Below are 18430 nucleotides of genomic sequence, written 5' to 3'. Positions count from 1 at the left end.
AATCCACTCGTTGGGATGTTCCATCTTCTCTAGAATATGTTTCTCGCTATATTCATAGGAAATACAAAGGAATTTTACTCCATTTTCTACATTGGTTTCAATATGGTAATAGTGCTCTCAAATATCCTTAAAACTAAAAAAGGTGTTCTTCCACAATGAAGTGAGTTTAAGGCTTCCCTTTATGGTAAAATCAGTACCATTGGCCAATATAGAGCAGTGCCATGCCCCACAATCAGGTTAGATAAGCCTGAAAGTGTTGTCTCGCCTGATCTTTTTTATAGGAATTCTGTGATTTTATTCGTTTTTCTTCGTATATTGTGCGGTTAGTTTTCGTTAGCTACTATTACTCGCCGGATCTTTTCCTTTTGGGATACCGAAAGCTACGCCAATATGTGTCCTCCTTTATATGTTGAATCATAGATAAAAGAAAATTTTCAGCGTCAACGGTTTCTTCAACTTTCTGGAGAAACAAGCACACCATATCCAAATCAAAAGCCAATCATCTTCCCTTTTCAACAATTCTCCAATCCCCACTTTCCCAACTCAATTCCGATCCCATTTCTCAACACCCTACATCTCCCGCTCAGATTCACTCCAACCCAGATCCGGCGAGCCGCCATTTCTCAATCCCAACTCCCATAACCTCGGATTCAATCGCGAACCCAAAACCCAGAAATCCTCTGCCTCTCCCGGCGTCTCCGCCATGGCTGAGCCGTCTCTCAAAGCCGTGACGCTGACCCACGTCCGGTACCAGAGAGGCGACCCACTGGGTCACTTCCTCGCTTGGATTTCCCTAATCCCAGTATTCATCAGCCTCGGCGGCTTCGTCTGCCACTTCTTCTTCCGCCGTGAGCTCCAAGGCATGTTCTTTGCCGTCGGCCTCTTAATCTCCCAGGTCATCAACGAACTCATCAAGGATTTCTTCCAGCAAGCTCGGCCGGAAACCTGCGCCCTGCTCGAGATGTGCGACTCGCACGGATGGCCCTCGAGTCACTCGCAGTACATGTTCTTCTTCGCCACCTACTTTACTCTCCTGACTTACAAAGGGATTGGGCTCTCGGACAGGACGAACAAGTGGGCTGTGATTTTTCCGCCATGGGTTTTGGCTTTGCTGACCATGTATTCGAGGGTTTATTTGGGTTACCACACGGTGGCTCAGGTGTTCGCTGGCTCGGCCCTCGGAGTTTTTCTGGGGGCAGTGTGGTTCTGGGTTGTGAATTCTGTGCTTTACCCGAGCTTTCCGATGATCGAAGAGAGCTGGTTTGGGAGGTATTTTTATATTAAGGACACTTCTCATATACCCAATGTGTTGAAGTTTGAGTATGATAATGCGCGAGAGGCGAGGAGCAAACTGGCTGCCAAGAGTATCTGATTGATGAAAGCGCATTCGGGTACGTGCGATGCAAACATTTCTATTTGTTTTTTTATTCCTGCATTGAGCTGTTGAAGTTATACTTGAGATGCTACTCATGTTCGTTTGGTATATGTTTCGGTGAGCTATGATCGAATGGAATGTCAATACTTTATCGTAGTTTAGTGTTGCTTTTTGATTGTCCAATGGAATGTCAATACTTTATCGTAGTTTAGTGTTGCTTTTTTGATTGAATAGTTGATTGAGCAGTGATTGAGTACATTAGGGAAGGAGTATTCTTGTTGATTGTTGAATAGAGGAAAGGGAACAGGGGTTGTAGGCTTCTGTCATTTGGTTGTAGCTATAGAGTCATGGACTGAGCTTGGATTTGTGTGGCTTCGTTGTGCTGTTAAAATTTCAAGTGCAAACTTTGTCGGTTTTGGTGTTATTCATGACGAAATAAGTCTCAAAGGAGATTGTTAGAGTCTTGAGGAAGTTGGAAACAGAAGTGTACATGGGAGAGCAGTCTTTATGAAAGGAAGTTATGACAATACACTATGTAATTATATGTAATCTCCTATAGAAATTGTGACATCATATCTCAGTACATGCCGAACCTGGGTTTTTTATAGATGAGCTTCAGAGAACACCCCTGATGATGGTTGATATGTCTTGTTGCATTGCTTTGTTTATGTGCTTAATCCTTTAGCCCTTTAGTTCCAAGGGTGCCTAGCCGCAAAACTGGCATGAAATGCATATTTAGAGCTTAAAATTATTTGCAACTTAGTATTTAAATGCTCTTCTTTTCTTGTTTTCCAGGTAAGTTGATTCGGACTTTGCTTGTATGGACAAGATATTATTCGCTTGGTATCGCTCCATTCGAAAAACAATTATACTTGGTATCGCTCAATTCTGAAAATAATTATACTAGAAGCCAGTTGGACGGATCTTGTTTACACTGCTCTTCTGTAATAGGAAAGTTTGAGATTATTAGTTACTTTGTATTGACAATTGTTTACATGTTTGTTCAGCACACATATTCAATATAATTTTGCTTAAATTGTTAAGCACACTTTTCCAATTGCGTGGCTCTTGAATTTGTGAATGCTTTATGGTAACTTGTAGGCTCAACTACAATATATCACTAATCAGCGGTCCTATTTGCGTGGTTTGTTTTCTTTGCATAAATGCCACAATTGCTCGGATAGGCACAAATGCCGACTTGGACATTTGTTTTAGATGAATCATCATGTCGAATAGGCACAAATGTTTGTAAGTGTCGGGTTTTGCAAGTGGAGCAGAAGCCACATTCTGAGGTTATGGACACGGGTCCGTTGAAAGCAGAACCCCAATCCGAACTGCGAAAACTTCCATGGTGCTCCAATCCGAACTGCGAAAACTTCCATGGTGCGTTGCGGATACTACTTGCTCAGAGGGATTTGAGTAAATCTTGCTCAGGTCAGTCTTGAGGTCATTATATTCTCTTGGAATAGATTGATTTACCTTGACCTAGTTTGCGTCAAAGTTGGAATCCCACCAATATAAGGAGACGAAACAAAGAAACCTTGTGTAACACGTTAAAGAAAAACAGAGGGGTAATCTAAGAAACTTGTAATTAGCGGTTTCCCTATAAATATTGGGAGCATTTTTGCTCACCACCATTTAGTATGGTGTATGCTTACCATCTTATTAATTACCGTTAGATGAGTTTGAATTTTGAGATTCGTGTAGTGGATAAGCACAAATCTTAAAATTCAAATTCATCTAACGGTGATAAATATGGTGGTGAGCATACACCACTCTAAATGGTGGTGAGCAAAAATACACCCATAAATATTACCCTTCTGCGCAGCAGCTACCTTCATCCACGTACGTACTCATCGAATTCCAGCCGGCCCTATCTCATTAGGCATGGAGGAGACACCGAAGAAACTGCTCATACTCTACGCAACTCAAACCGGAAACGCTGTAGAGGCCGCTGAGCGGGTGGGTCGTGAAGCCGAGCGCAGAGGCTGCTGTCCGGTCCACCTCCTTTCCGTGGACCGATACGACGCTGGTTGCTTAGCTCAAGAGGAGGGCAGCAGAACTGTAGTAATTTTTGTCGTTTCAACCACAGGCCAGGGGGTTACTCCTGATTCCATGAACGGATTTTGGAATTTTCTTCTGCGGAGAAACCTAAGTGGGCAATGGCTTCAAGGACTTCATTATGCTGTTTTCGGGTTGGGTGATTCCGGTTACCAGAAGTTTAATTATGTTGCAAAGAGGCTTGACAGAAGACTTTTGCAGCTTGGGGGAACCCCTATCGTCGAAAGAGGTTTAGGAGATGAACAGCACCCATCAGGGTACGAAGCTGTTTTGGATCCTTGGATGACATCTTTGTGGAATATGTTGAATGAAATCCATCCCAACTACTACTTCCCAAATGGCCCAGAATTTTTTATACCAGATGACAAGGTTAAGGAGGCTCAACCGAAAATTCGGATTCTGTATCATGAAATCGACAAATTGGATTCACAACTCTCCGCCACTTCAGACTTGAATCATCAGGCCGCGTTGTTGCACATTGAAAGGGCTCGCAAAATGTCTCCAGGAAAGTTCTCATCTCATGACGAGAATAAGCCCGACTGCTTTCTCAAATTGGTGAAAAATGAACGACTTACTAAATCATCTGGCAGTAAAGATGATAAAGAGGTGCATCACTTGGAATTTGAATTTGTTTCCCCTGCTATTGAATACGATGTCGGTGACCTCCTTGAGGTTGTTCCCTGTCAAAACCCTGCTGCAATAGATGATTTCATGCTTCGTTGTAATGTGGACCCTGAATCATTCATCAGCGTCCATCCTTTGGACGCGGAGAACCAGCTTCCTGGTGCTTGTAGTATTGCCGCCATCAAATTGAAAGCCTTTGTTGAATTGACAATGGATGTTGCATCTGCTTCTCCTCGACCCTATTTCTTTGAGGTAATGCATATGTTTGCAACAGATGAACATGAAAAGGGAATACTTGAACATTTAGTGTCACCTGAAGGGAGAACCGTTCTGCACAAATACATTCATAAGGAACGGATGACAGTAAACGATGTATTGAAGAAGTTTCCCTCCGTTCAAATCCCCTTTGAATGGCTGGTGCAGGTGGTTCCTCCTTTGAAACCAAGAGCTTTCTCCATCTCTTCGTCCCCTTCAGCTCACCCGAATCAAGTTCACTTAACAGTGACTGTCGCGTCATGGAGATCACCCCTTGGACGCAATCGAGCAGGTCTCTGCTCAAACTGGCTAGCAAAGCTTGATGCCAAACAAGAAGTTTATGTACCAGTGTGGTTTCGAAAAGGTTCCCTTCCTCCCCCACCGCCATCTCTTCCTCTCATTCTCATCGGACCTGGAACCGGGTGTGCACCTTTTCGTGGATTTGTGGAAGAAAGGGCCATACAAAGTTTGAATAGTACAAGAACTGCTCCAGTGATGTTCTTCCTTGGCTGCAGAAACAAAGACAAGGATTTTTTATACAAAGACTTTTGGTTATCTCATTCCGAAAATGGTGGGATTCTTTCGGAAGCAAAGGGTGGAGGGTTTTATGTTGCCTTCTCAAGGGACGACCAGTCACATAACAAGGTCTATGTGCAACATAGGATGCGGGAACATAGCAAAAGGGTGTATGATTTGTTGAGGCATGGAGGAGCTGCTATCTACGTTGCCGGTTCGGCTACAAAAATGCCGGCAGATGTATTATCTACATTCGAGGAAATTATTGCTAAAGAGAGTGGGCTTCCACAGGAATCAGCAGTAAGATGTCTTAAAGATATACAAGATGCTGGCAAATACCATGTCGAAGCATGGAGTTAGTTGAGCATCGCTGCCACTGTCACTAGCTTTGAATTTGCCATCCGCTGGCAGGAGTAGTACTATAGGATCATATTTTCCTTACAACTATTGAATAAAGTTGTGATTTTCATTTTTTGGTTAAAAGTTAACTTAATCCTTATGATTAACATGATTTATTATGAGTCGTACATTTATTTGTTACAGTTGATTGACTAAATGACTCTAATTTTAATTTATTTATAATATGAGTGCTAAACTATGAAAAATTCGCTTGCTACAACTGATTGAATGAACCATGTTGAATCAAAAGATTACAATCATCTTAAATTGTATTAGATGGTTAAATAAACACGAAAATGTTTTCTCTAAAGAAAAAAAAAAGTTAATCAAATGCATGGATTAAAGCTGAATATTAGTTTTACCAATACAATGGTAAATTAAAAAGTACATACTAAGGTTTAATGATATTTTTTTTATTCGTAACTGAGATATCTTATAAATAGCAAGGACAATATACTTTTGAGCGTAGTGATCATTGTATGACTTATTTATCCAATCACATTCCTCTAAACAAGAATATGTTTGTAAGTTGAAAAAATTGATGGGCCCAATTTACACTCTCATTCTTATTTAGATCTGGCATTCATGTCGTGTTTTCTGTGTTCGTGTCATTTTCGTGTCATACCCGATATTTTAACGGGTTGTGTCATGTAACACCCTTTAAAATAAACAAGTAAAATGACCCGACCCAAAATCAACTCGATAATATTAACAAGTAATATGACCCGACCCATTACCCGTTAAGAAAAATATATTTTAAACCAATAAATAATCAAATGAAAAACATAATACTAAATAAATATATACATACCATATTGTCACATCCAAAAGTATATAAAATGTATCAGGAAAGACAAGAAAATATACGAATTATAATAACTACAGCTAAACAAAAACTTTCCGCAAAAAATAAACATTCCAAGCTTTCAACTGCCTCATTTAATGATGGGTAACCTTTGGAGATAAAAATAATCAGCTCTTCCTTGAACATTGCATACAAAGAAATGGAAACAGATGCTAAGATATCAATCTATAAACTGAACTGGTGTTGCGTGCTTAACTTACATACAAAATAATAATAAAATGAAGGCAAACTCTGCAAAACCAGAAGAGTTTAGAAATTAGAAACAAAGTACTTAATCCACTAAATTCATAGTTAAGAAAAATGAAAATCACTATATAAAGGAATATCTATCAATAACATAGAAATAAATAGTTAAATACCCAACATTAAACTGAAAAATCAGCACAAGATTTGTAACTAATCGATCCAGATAGGTCCAAGAAACAAAAAATCAACGTGTTTCAACCAAATAAGAACTGACCTTTCCTTCCAATGCTTCAACTACAGCAAGAGCCTTGTCCACTGCACGAAGTAGGAGAAAAGAGAGACTGAGAGAGGCTACTAGAAGAACTGAAACATACGGCGGGAGAGAAGGGTTAGGAAAAACAGACGGCGAGACCGGGAAAGAGGGTTACGGGAGTGGGGAGAGAGAATGGGATTAGGGCTTTTGTTTTGATCAAATGGTAAAATTGGAAAATAATGGAATGGAGAAGGGTTTTTTTTCGTCCAAAAAAGTTCTAATAATATAAGTGAAATAGAATCCAACAATACAGATTTACTCTCATTTATCTTACGGCTATTATTTAAGTAAAGTCTTTAATAGTTTTTTAATTAATGTAGAAGTGCAAAAAAATATAGAAAAAAAATATAAACACTCATAATGACAAACTTTACAACTTTTGTGAAGAGCTTAAATTCGAATTTTGCCACTATAATCATATAAATTATAGATCAAAACTTAACCGTTGATTGTTGTTTACATATGCATTTCATTTTTCTCATCAAATTTTGTTTTTTCAGATTTTCTTTTTTGTAAACATTTATTAGAGGATGCAGGAAGATGAACGGTTTGGATCGTTGATATTATGTTCAGAGTTTTATGGTTAGTGAAAATATTGCTTGATGTTTATAAAGTTTCTACAAACTATATGACATCGACTCATATTTCAGTTAACTGTAAATATCGAATCGTGATTTAAAGATTTGAACCGTTCATCTTCTTACATCCGCCCGATGATCATGTTTTCAAAAAAGAAAATTTAAAAAATGAAATTCAGTAAGAAGAATAAAGCGTAAATGACAATCGACGGTTAAATATAAATTTAAGGTTTATGGATTATAGTGTTGGATTTCGAAGTTGACCCCTTCATGAAAGTTGTAAAGCTTGTCACTATGAGTGATTGTATATATATATTTTTTTTTACATTTTTTACATTTCTACAATAATTATTATTAATTTTTCCCTCAAATAAAAACATTATTAATGAGGGTTTGGAGGATTTTAAAAATCTAAACGATAATGTAAGTGTAACCATTATCTACTCGTGGAGGAATAATGATGAATCACGAGTGTTTATATATTCTTTCACATTTTTCATACTTGTATGTATGTCTTCTTAATTCTTGCCTATACAAATACTATACTAGTTTATTTTAATTTTGGACAACAACATGTTAAGTAAAATTTATCCTAGTAATGATAATAAGGAACTCTCATAATAAAAATAAATAATGACTAAAACTTTTTTTTTTATATAACTTATATAGAATAATAATACAAAACTATATATTTAATATAGAATATATTGTATATATTAATATGGCTTTGTGATAAATCTTAATTAAACTTTAAAATTATCAAAATAATTTCCACTATAAAGAAATGACAGGAGATTAAATTAGTTCATACAATAAGTCTGCCACAAAATATTAAATTCCACACGCATATACATTGTTATCTTACACTAATACTTGTCTCCTGGATGAGTTTTCTAAAACCCATAAAATGCTCTTCCTTAACTAAATTCTAAAGGTTTGTCAAAATAAAAATAAAAATAGAAAGAATAAAATTTTAAGTGCAAAATTTTATATACTAAGGAAAAAAATTGTAAAATAAAGAAAATACATAACGTACCCACATAGGCAGCTGGCAAAACCGGAGTAATTTCTCAAATACACATGGAACGTTATGTGGCGATGTTACCTTTTACTAACACATTATTGTAACTTAAGGTGAGCCGTATCAACATTCTTGTTCGCCATTATTATAAATTAGCTACAGTAAAATTTCTAAAGTAGTTAAAATTGGGTCGAAACCAATTTTATAACTCATAGAAAAGGTGTAGTTAAAAATATTATTTATAGACTCTTTTATCTTTACTGAATGTTATAATTCTTAAATAGGATTCGTGAGGATTACAATATGGAAATAACAAAAATTTGATGCATGAAGTTGTAAGCTTACTTGAGAAGTTAGAAACATTTTAGCTTCAACAGAAAGGTGTCAATGTTGATAAAGTATACGTACCTGAAAGCTCCAAGACGTGACATCAACTTTAAAAACTAAAGTATTGTCCCAAACAACTTTAGAGAAATATTTTAGTTCATTTTAAAATTTCATTTGTAATATTGCATATCTTTTTACTCATTGACAGTTATTACTATTTTGGGGCGTGTTTCTTTAAAATGGGAGCATTTTGATGTAGATGCTTCGTTTTTCATTTCGTTGATTAAACATCTATTCCTTTTAAGAATTTGATTAAACATTTTATATCTTCTATAACTTTATTGAAGGTACGTTTAATTATATTTGTACGTTTAATATGCGTATATTTGATTTTACGATACATTTGGATTTCTAGCATATTTTGTTTATTGGTACATTAGATTATGAACGTAACAAAATGATCGGTATGTTTATTTTCAACTGTACCACAAGTTTTAAACAGATTTTTTTGTATAACGATACATAAAATTTTAACACACTAATGAATTTTCTTATGAAAGCATTAATGACTTCATTACTCATTTTTTTAGAGATAATGAGGAATTAGTTAAATAATATTTTTAATAAAGCCAAATTAATAATTTTAATAAAGCCACGAAATTCTACTAAGTCATACGGTTTAGTCGTATTCATTTTTATTTGTAAGTAAAATATCTTATGTTCAATTTTCGTCAAAGATGAATTTGATATGTTAAATAAATAGAAAAACGTTGAGTTAACAATTGATCAAAGCATCTTAATCAAAATTTGTACAGGAACATATGATTCATTCGCCCTACTATCCTCCTACGGAGCAATTCAAACTCTTAGTAAGGATGGGCTAGGGCTCAGGCTACTTGTTCTGACTTCCTACCAGGTTTTCCAATGCGAAGAACAGAAACTTATAAGTGGCTAAAAATAGCGTGTGTAATATTATAAAGAATTAATCACTAATAAGTTGTCATCTGAATCTTACACGTTCTTTGTTAATTGAAAACATTTGGAAATTTCTTTTTTATTTTTTCTTTGTTTTTGATTTTTTGATTTTTTTTTGATTTTTTCGTGCAGTACATTTTAAAAAAGCATAAATAAATAATTGGGCGCCAAGCCGCCAAGTAATAACAAAAGCAGAAGCACACACCGAAATTCACAAATCAGAGAGTCGGAATCGGAAAATAAATTCACGATAAAAAGTAGCTTGGAGAAGAGAGCTTGAAGTCATGGCGAATCCGGCTTCGATCAAACCTGTGAGTCCAGCTTCGTTTTCTTTCTTTTCTCTTTGATCTTTCCTTTTCGATATTTGCCGCTGAAATTGCGTTTCGGTTCTTGCGATCTTGAGTTGATTTGTCGCTGAAATTGTCAATGAAATTTGAGTTTCTGTACTTGCGATCTTGAATTGATTTGTCACTGAAATTGATCTTTGCTTTGAACGTGTGCTGCTGGTGTTGATTCATGGCTGACATTTGCGTTTCGTTGCTGAAATATGATGCTGCATTGTATTATTTTTGAGTTGTAGTGTCGCACTCTGGTCGCACCGATTGCGGTAATCTTCGAAGTTTGGTTAGGGTTTTGCTCTTCTCTGTTCTTATCTTGCATTCTATAATATAATTACTCTAGTATCACCGATGTTTTCCGCCGGTCTTGAGATCTTTGCTTGAGATCTTTGATTCTTGCAAGTTCGTAGAACTACGACGGCTGTGTTCGATTGATTGCAATTTCATCTACCACGAATTTGAGTTTGATTCTTAGAGATAATGCTTGAATTAATTTGTGCGTTAGAGTTGATCATGGATTTGTTGAACATGTCCAATCGTGGTAGCTGCTAATTAGTCAATTTCGTTTTAATTTGGTCTCTTCTCTTTATGTAGGTGGATTTGCCAAAAATTGAGTTAGAAGATGATGGTCTGATTGATGAGGATAGTTTGTTGACAGAGGAGGATAGGAAGAGACCGGATCTACGTAAGGAATCGTGGTTCACAAATTATTTTTCTTTTTTCTCTTTTTTTGTGAATTTTTTCCAGAGTTTGTCAAAAAGTGGAGTCAAGTGCGATTTTCGCTCTGTACTGAGTAATGTGCTTTTGCAGCTGTTGCAGTTACAATCCCAAGTAAACCACCTTGCAAGAAAGTAGAGATGGTAGTCTCCCACCCCACTAGATTTGAACATTTGCAGGTCGCAATGTGGCAGTGCATTTTAAGTATATCTGTTCTTTTGTTTAATCTGTACAATCTGCAGTGTGGACTCGGGGATGCTTTTCGATGCTCTGCATGTCCTGTTAAGGGTATTCCTCCTTTCATACTAGACGAGAAGGTATGGTTGGATTCAAATCAATCATTTTCTCCCACTGTCTCTCTGCCGCTTCTCATGGTAAATGTTTCTCGTTTGCAGGCAGGCTGTGCTGTTGATTTCACCGATTTCGAGAGGCATTGTGACTTTGACAGAGTATGCACTGTTATTTCTGATAAATCTTCTTTTTAAGGACGTCTTCCGTTATTCCTTCCCTTCTGTTTGCTCTTTCTATTTCCCTGAAAGTCATAATCTGCAGTCTGCAGTGTAAACAAGAGGATGCTTTTCGTTGCTCTGCGTGTCCTTTCAAGGGTCTCCCAGTTTGGAAACAGGCAATAAGGTATTTGTTGGATCAAACTCAATCCTTCCCTCCCCCTGTCCCTCTCTTTGCCTCCGGTTTCATGTTTAATGTTTCCCTTTTCCGGGTACATTTGTCGGCCAAGTTCAGCGAACCAGACAGCTAGAATGGTTGGTGCCGTCTGTGGAATGAAGTTTTGGTACAGAATCCTCAGATTCAATGTTATTTAATTGGGTACTTAATGTCGGAATCATATATGTACATGATGTCAGCCATGGATGAGACTCTAAGCATTGGGCAGGAGTAAAAATCTGAGTTTAATGTTTGGTATCGCCGCTTTTAACTGACTCGTTAGATGATCACTGTTCAAGACCCAAACAAACATAATTTGGACCGCCACATCTACGACCATGTCATGAATCCAACAAAGAGGAAGAGGAGGGATATTTATCATCAAGGATAGTGTTTGCTCCCTAAATCCGCCATGGCGCCTTGCGGGCAAGCCGGGGATTTGCTCACATACGAGATTGGTGGGTGTGGGCGCGCCACTACTAAATGCCGCTAGTAGACGGAATTTGAATGATTGAGGTTGCGCCTGAATTTGACCTTGAACCAAGAGATTGTGCCATTGAGTGGGAGTTACTCAAATTAAGGTTCTTTGTTTGCCTTAAAAATAAGGACTTTACTTATATGGAGAGATAGAACAATATGTAAATGACAAGGTTGCTTGGAAATATAAATGACAGAGGAAAGTGACTAATATATTGCAGATTGTTTGTAGATTAAATGACTGAAAGAGGGTTGTACATAAAAGCTACAAATCCGATCGATACTACAAGTGAGTAGCAGAGCTAATAAACAAGAAAAGCAAAGGATGCTTGGCTAAAAATAAATGTCTACAAGGAAGCTGATGAGCTAATTTGAGTAGAGTTTTGATTGGTTGTTTTTAGTGTCTATAATCCTTGTGCATCTGCTCCTTTTTATAGAGGTCTGGAGGAAACCCTCCTGCTGAGGTTTTGTACCTGCCCGAAAGAAGCTTGGGCAGCTTGCATTTCCTTTTGCCAACTTGCATGTAGAAACAATATTAAAAAGGGATTTGCATCTCCACCACATGTTTTTAGCACATGTTTTCCCACTTGTAATAAACTAACATTTAAAAGAAGCAAGTTTGCTTCTTTCACATGTTCCTTGCCCGAAAGCTTGCTGATGCCTTTCCATCTACTTGCCAAACATGCATGTATCTTGATTAAACAATGCTTGACAAATCTCCACCACCAAAACAAATTGGAAGAACAATATTATAGTGTCCAACCCCTCCACTTGCATCTAAATATCTTTCCAAGTTAGCTTTCTTGCATATTAATCCTCCAAATGCCATATTTTACCCGAATTGCCCAAATAAGTAAAAATGGGTATATTTTGAGTGCAAACAGTGCCCCCAAGTTTTACAAATTTGAGCAAAGTTTGTGAAACTTACAACCCCAATGCTGCCAGGATTGATGTCGAAGGAAGAGGCACGTCTACCTCTTCAGTCCTTTCGTCGTTGAGAAACTTAGCAAGATGAGCAAGGTAATTGGTAGTGCAACTAGCATTGGAAAGAATGTTGTCTGACTTGTGCATCCTTCTTGTTGATACCAAAAAACATGGGAGCAACCTCACTGATTACATAGATAATAAACTGGACAAATGCCCGAAGTCGGGCAAACTGGAGAACAAGGATAAAACATAAATAAACTTGGGCAACTATTTATTTTTTGTCTTTTTCTTTTTGCCTCTTTTCATATGTAATGTAATATAATATAAATATAATATATATATATATATATATATCTAGCCCTTTCGGGCAAAAGCACTCAGATTCTTTTCTTCTTCTTATATTATATATATATATATATATATATATATATATATATATATAAAATATACCAAGCCCAACGGGCAAAGTAAAGAAAACAGGGAGACATTGACAGAGACAAGGAGAAAGAGAAAGGAAGGAAAAGAAGGAAAAAGAAAAGGAAAGAGTGAGAGAGAGAGAAAGAAAAAAAAAAAAAAAAAGAAAGAAGTGCCCTTTCGGGCAAGAAGGGGACTGAGACAAAAGGAAAAGAAAAAGGGGAGAGAGAGAGACAGAAAAAGAAAAAGAGAGAGAACAATCCTTCTTCTTTCCCAAACTTTGCCTCTTTGGAATTAGGCGAAGTGAAAAGATGCCTCTCAAAGCAGCAGCTCCAAACAACAAAGTTAATTTCCTCATCCTCTTGGCTGACGAGGACCTTTCTCCCTCTCTCAGTTAGTGCCCTGATTGTGTGAGATCTGAATCTGTAATCTATAAAAAAGCTAGAAGCTATACCAGATGATGTTGCACTTTTGAGAACATATGTCAAAGATGGGCCAACATGGAGGACTGCACATCACCCATGGAGAGTAGACTCAAAGTTTAAGCTGACCGGGGTTCCAACACTAATCTGCTGGGAAAATGATGCGGTTAAGGATCGGCTCGAAGACCACGCATGTTGAAATCAATGCACTTCTTGTTGTGTTCTGTATAACTGGACAAACAAAGCCTCATCAGGCATTCGGGTGACCTGCAAAAGCAAATTTTTGCCCACTTCCCCCAACCAGTGGTGAGTTTGAAGATGAAGGCTGAAGTGTAGTGGCTGGCCTTGAAGCTGCAGCTACTATGTTGGCTGTATGTTGGTAGGTAACGATAAGCAGCTGTGAGCTACAATGTTGTTGGTTGACTTGTTTTTCATAGTAGCTTGTTCTGTCCACCATTTAAGGAGTTTTTGGGTTAGGAAGCCATTGACAGGTTTGTTGAAAGAGTCGGTGCAATTTCCAGCATCTCCTTCAGGCGCAGCTATGGCACGAGCATCATCGGGCAAGATTATAGCTCATTCGGGCAATAACAACATCAATTTTCTGCTATCTTTCTCAACCTTTCGTAGTTCATATTTAAATGCAGCTCTATTGTTCTATTTTCTCACTTATGAAAGCTGGTCCCCAATAATAAATAGTAACCAAATCAGAAGCTCTTGAAGTAGCCGTCAATGGTAGTCGCCGAAGTAGCCCGACCCTTGGTTGTAGGAGCTAGTGAGAGTTAGGGAAACATGTAGAGTCTGTTGGTGGTGAGCAGGGAAGACGTCATTCCCGTCAGGCATGGTTATGGTTCTATCGGGCACCACCAGTCGGGCAAGATAACCCTATGCTCTTCTTGCAATAGCCTTTGAGACACAGATGACATGCTTTTCAGCAAGAAAGCCATAGTTTCGGCTTTTTATGAAACTTATCATTCCATGAATTTGGGTACAGCCACTGGATGGTTTTCTAATTTCAACTTTTGGGTTCGGGCTAAATACACCCATTGGATATGAGAAAAGTCGAAGGAAGGGTAAAAATGGCTACTCACAAGCTGCCTAACTCTTTGATATTTTCTGTAAAGTTCCCCAGCAAGAAAACAAAGAGGGAAAGAAAGCAAGAAAAAAGAAAAACAAAAGCATGAAAGCAAAATGTTTTTGTGATTTTTGGAATTTTTAATTTTTATATCTTTTTCTTTGTAACAGCACAAGAAACACACAAAGAAAACAGAGCCTTTTCGGGCAAACAGAAAAAGGAAATTAAAGGCCCTGTTGGGTTGGCTGGAAACAGTGAAAGGACAAATAAAAGGAAAGACTGCCAGGCAACCAAAGCAAGAGAAACAAAAAAGGGACAAAGCCCTCTAGGGCAACACAGACCAAAGTAAAAGAAAGAACCAAGTGGGCAAATTTAAAAGAAAAGTGCATCGGGCAAACTGCCCAGTTTTTATTTAACAATTATTATTATTATTTTTGTCTTTTCTTTCAATATATATATATATATATATATATATACCCACCAGCCTCTTTTTGTATAATATAATATATAGATATATATAGAGATAGCCCTTTCGGGCAAAGCAGAGGACATGACAGAAAGAGATAGAAAGGGAAAGGAAGAAAGAAAAGGAAAGAAAAAGGAAAGAAAGATAAAAGGAGGAAAAGGGTACTGGAGAAAATGCACAAAAGAATAACACAAGAGAAAGCCATTCGGGCAAATTGGATGAAGCCCCTTGGCTGCTTAAGTGTTATTTTTCTCTCAACACTCAAATCTTTTTCTCTTTTTAAAATTGAGTGTAGAGAGATCATACCCACCATTTAAATTGGTCATGCCATATAGCTTGGGAACTATAGGAGGTGGCCATTCATGTTTGATCCCGAGCTTTGTCCTCCTCGAGATCTTGATACGGGCCACATGCTTGTGTTGGCGGGGAAGAGTGTAGGAGCTATTTTCTTCTTCTTCGGGCTCCACATGAGGTGTGGGCTTGTGCCCCCCGAGCGTTGGTGTTTCGCTTACAACGGCTTGGTCTTCTACAACCATATCCATTTTCATGGATTTTTCATTGGGTGGGGCCATTGTTTGGCCTTCAACAACGTGCATGATTTGTTCTTCCTTGGTTATAGTAGGGTGAGTGTGCTTTGTAGAGGGTTTTTGACTCATTTGATCTATCAAATTTCTCAAAGTTTCCCCAAAAGTTGTATAGCTTTCCTCCACCCTTTTAAAACACTTAGTCACCTCTTCACCATATTCGATGCTTGCCGCATGGAGTTTGGACACCTTCTCTAATTTGCCCACATCCTCTTTGTAGAGCTTTTCATCCGGATGATCATGAGTTGGCATCTCATATATTGGCTCTATGTACTCATTGGAAGCATTTTGATACTCAAAGCCATTTATTGGCCTATCATAGTATTCATGAATATGATTGTCTTCAAAAGAATAATAACCTTCATCATAGCCATAAGTTGGCCAATCTGTAAGATTATTATTTATTTGAGGGCCACTAGTTGGCCGACAATCATGTTCCATGGGACTTGAGTACTTTTCCGCCATGTACCCATAAGTTGGCAACTTGTAGGTTGGCTCTATGTGATAGCCATAGCTTGGGCGCTCTTCCACACCGTCATCCTCCGAAAAAGCAGAAAAATCATGAACATAAGGATTGTTCATGATCTAACTTCATATAAGAATCCCACCGGGCGTGCCAAAATATGTTTGCTCCCTAAATCCGCCATGGCGCCTTGCGGGCAAGCCGGGGATTTGCTCACATACGAGATTGGTGGGTGCGGGCGTGCCACTACTAAATGCCGCTAGTAGACGGGATTTGAATGATTGAGGTTGCGCTTGAATTTGACCTCGAACCAAGAGATTGTGCCATTGAGTGGGAGTTACTCAAATTAAGGTTCTTTGTTTGCCTTAAAAATAAGGACTTTACTTATATGGAAAGATAGAACAATATGTAAATGACAAGGTTGCTTGGAAATATAAATGACAGAGGAAAGTGACTAATATATTGCAGATTGTTTGTAGATTAAATAACTGAAAGAGGGTTGTACATAAAAGCTACAAATCCGATCGATACTACAAGTGAGTAGCAGAGCTAATAAACAAGAAAAGCAAAGGATGCTTGGCTAAAAATAAATGTCTACAAGGAAGCTGATGAGCTAATTTGAGTAGAGTTTTGATTGGTTGCTTTGAGTGTCTATAATCCTTGTGCATCTGCTCCTTTTTATAGAGGTCTGGAGGAAACCCTCCTGCTGAGGTTTTGTACCTGCCCGAAAGAAGCTTGGGCAGCTTGCATTTCCTTTTGCCAACTTGCATGTAGAAACAATATTAAAAAGGGATTTGCATCTCCACCACATGTTTTTAGCACATGTTTTCCCACTTGTAATAAACTAACATTTAAAAGAAGCAAGTTTGCTTCTTTCACATGTTCCTTGCCCGAAAGCTTGCTGATGCCTTTCCATCTACTTGCCAAACATGCATGTATCTTGATTAAACAATGCTTGACAAATCTCCACCACCAAAACAAATTGGAAGAACAATATTATAGTGTCCAACCCCTCCACTTGCATCTAAATATCTTTCCAAGTTAGCTTTCTTGCATATTAATCCTCCAAATGCCATATTTTACCCGAATTGCCCAAATAAGTAAAAATAGGTATATTTTGAGTGCAAACAGATAGACCGAAGAAACTGCTCATACTCTACGCAACTCAAACCGGAAACGCTGTAGAGGCTGCTGAGTGGGTGGGTCGTGAAGCCGAGCGGCAGAGGCTGCTGCCCGGTCCACCTCCGTTCCATGGACAAATACGACGCTGGTTGCTTAGCTCAAGAGGAGGGCAGCGGAACTGTGGCGGCTGATGCTAATGTAACCATTCCTATTTTAACAATTTAATATTTCTATCATTGAAAAAAAGGGAATCTTAATCTATAATACGTTACTTGCTGAATAAGAAATTTAAGTAATGTCAGAAGAAATTGAGTAAATTAAAAGACCAATCATCCTTGGCGAAGTATATGATAGGATTTTAGTACCCAAAAAAACAAAGGTTAAAATCACACAAAATAATTGCAAGAGTAGAGTGCAAGGATGTTGTAGTATAGATGCTCATGCAAGGTCGTTTTTCCACAATGACTATTTCAATAATTTATGTGAAAACAATTCCTAATTAACGACTTAAAACTAAAACTTGAGAAAGGAGATTTTGAATTTGGGTCATATTAAAAACGAATTTTAATTAAAAACAAATAGTAAATTCACCCAAAATTAATACGATAAAAGAAAAGAGTTTTTAAATACTAATTTATAAAAGCACTAGGATTCCTCCATCACCTAGACATCCTATGTATTTTTACCAATTACTCATGAACTACACATGCCACTTTAAATGTTAGGTTTTCCTAATATATATTCTACTTGGAACCTCCAACATATAACGTATATCTAACATGCAATCCGTCCAGATGTTCTGATCAAATATGAATATGAAAGACTCATTATGTTTTGTGAAAACCCTTTGAAAAAACATGCAACCCTTAAAACGTGGTGTTCATCTTAAGTGAAATTACAATTATCAACCACAAGAAGCCAGCGTCAATTTCACGGAACCTTCTGACCAAAATTACATCAAATTATTTTTCTAAAGATCCTAATGGTGATCAAGTATTAAGACAATTAGATAGTTTAAACTGGTGATCAATAATTCAAAGCATGCATGCAATCAATCATAAGCAATTAAATAAAAATTACATATTCATGCTAAAGCTCAAGGCTTTGCCATAGCCAAACAGATTAGTTACACAGATTCATAATTAAAATCATAGAAAATATCATTATGAAGAAAAAGAATGAAAACACCTTAAAGTAAAAGTATAAAAATCTCCACGTTTGGCCAATTTCCTCTCTCAAAAAACGCACGAAGAAGAACCACCAATAATAG

The 18430-nt window shown here is 37.5% G+C and overlaps 3 protein-coding genes and 2 long non-coding RNA genes across 6 annotated transcripts; 3 read left to right on the top strand and 2 right to left on the bottom strand.

Moving 5' to 3' along the window:
* Positions 1-146: 146 nt before the first annotated feature.
* On the top strand, positions 147-2432 carry LOC103450076 (lipid phosphate phosphatase gamma). The gene is made up of 2 exons (XM_008389398.4): positions 147-1391; positions 2171-2432. The coding sequence occupies exon 1, from the start codon at positions 704-706 to the stop codon at positions 1370-1372; it is 669 nt and encodes a 222-aa protein (XP_008387620.2). The 5' UTR covers positions 147-703; the 3' UTR covers positions 1373-1391; positions 2171-2432.
* Positions 2314-3320, bottom strand: LOC139190226 (uncharacterized). The gene is made up of 2 exons (XR_011574313.1): positions 3179-3320; positions 2314-2978 (listed from the first exon to the last, which is right to left on the bottom strand). It is a non-coding gene; the product is annotated as an uncharacterized lncRNA (long non-coding RNA).
* LOC103450077 (NADPH-dependent diflavin oxidoreductase 1-like) lies at positions 2522-5371 on the top strand. Its single transcript, XM_029090838.2, has 2 exons — positions 2522-2809; positions 3207-5371. The coding sequence occupies exons 1-2, from the start codon at positions 2566-2568 to the stop codon at positions 5189-5191; spliced, it is 2229 nt and encodes a 742-aa protein (XP_028946671.1). The 5' UTR covers positions 2522-2565; the 3' UTR covers positions 5192-5371.
* Positions 5372-6161: 790 nt separating this feature from the next.
* On the bottom strand, positions 6162-6785 carry LOC139190227 (uncharacterized). Its single transcript, XR_011574314.1, has 2 exons — positions 6556-6785; positions 6162-6326 (listed from the first exon to the last, which is right to left on the bottom strand). It is a non-coding gene; the product is annotated as an uncharacterized lncRNA (long non-coding RNA).
* A 2882-nt stretch (positions 6786-9667) lies between these two features.
* Positions 9668-11471, top strand: LOC103423361 (anamorsin homolog 2-like). 2 transcript variants are annotated; one of them, XM_070810119.1, is made up of 7 exons: positions 9668-9806; positions 10428-10518; positions 10644-10693; positions 10793-10867; positions 10946-10999; positions 11110-11183; positions 11292-11471. In XM_070810119.1, exons 1-7 carry the CDS (start codon positions 9780-9782, stop codon positions 11305-11307), a joined length of 387 nt encoding a protein of 128 aa, XP_070666220.1. In that variant the 5' UTR covers positions 9668-9779; the 3' UTR covers positions 11308-11471. The 2 variants fall into 2 exon arrangements, with proteins under 2 accessions (XP_070666220.1, XP_028945665.1); XM_029089832.2 differs by having other exon boundaries at positions 11110-11471.
* The last annotated feature ends 6959 nt before the right edge of the window (positions 11472-18430 follow it).

This window comes from Malus domestica, chromosome 12, assembly GCF_042453785.1.
Source record: "Malus domestica chromosome 12, GDT2T_hap1".
NCBI lineage: Eukaryota > Viridiplantae > Streptophyta > Magnoliopsida > Rosales > Rosaceae > Malus > Malus domestica.
This window is presented reverse-complemented; position numbering and strand designations above follow the sequence as displayed.

Bases quoted from the DNA above. Each gene is read 5' to 3' on its own strand.
- LOC103450077 (XM_029090838.2), top strand. From the start codon at position 2,566: ATGCCGACTTGGACATTTGTTTTAGATGAATCATCATGTCGAATAGGC. The intron at 2,810-3,206 runs GTCAGTCTTGAG...TCTGCGCAGCAG, and splicing joins TTTGAGTAAATCTTGCTCAG to CTACCTTCATCCACGTACGT.
- LOC103423361 (XM_029089832.2), top strand. From the start codon at position 9,780: ATGGCGAATCCGGCTTCGATCAAACCT. The intron at 10,519-10,643 runs GTAAGGAATCGT...GTGCTTTTGCAG, and splicing joins TAGGAAGAGACCGGATCTAC to CTGTTGCAGTTACAATCCCA. The intron at 10,868-10,945 runs GTATGGTTGGAT...TCTCGTTTGCAG, and splicing joins CTTTCATACTAGACGAGAAG to GCAGGCTGTGCTGTTGATTT.
- LOC103450076 (XM_008389398.4), top strand. From the start codon at position 704: ATGGCTGAGCCGTCTCTCAAAGCCGTGACGCTGACCCACGTCCGGTAC.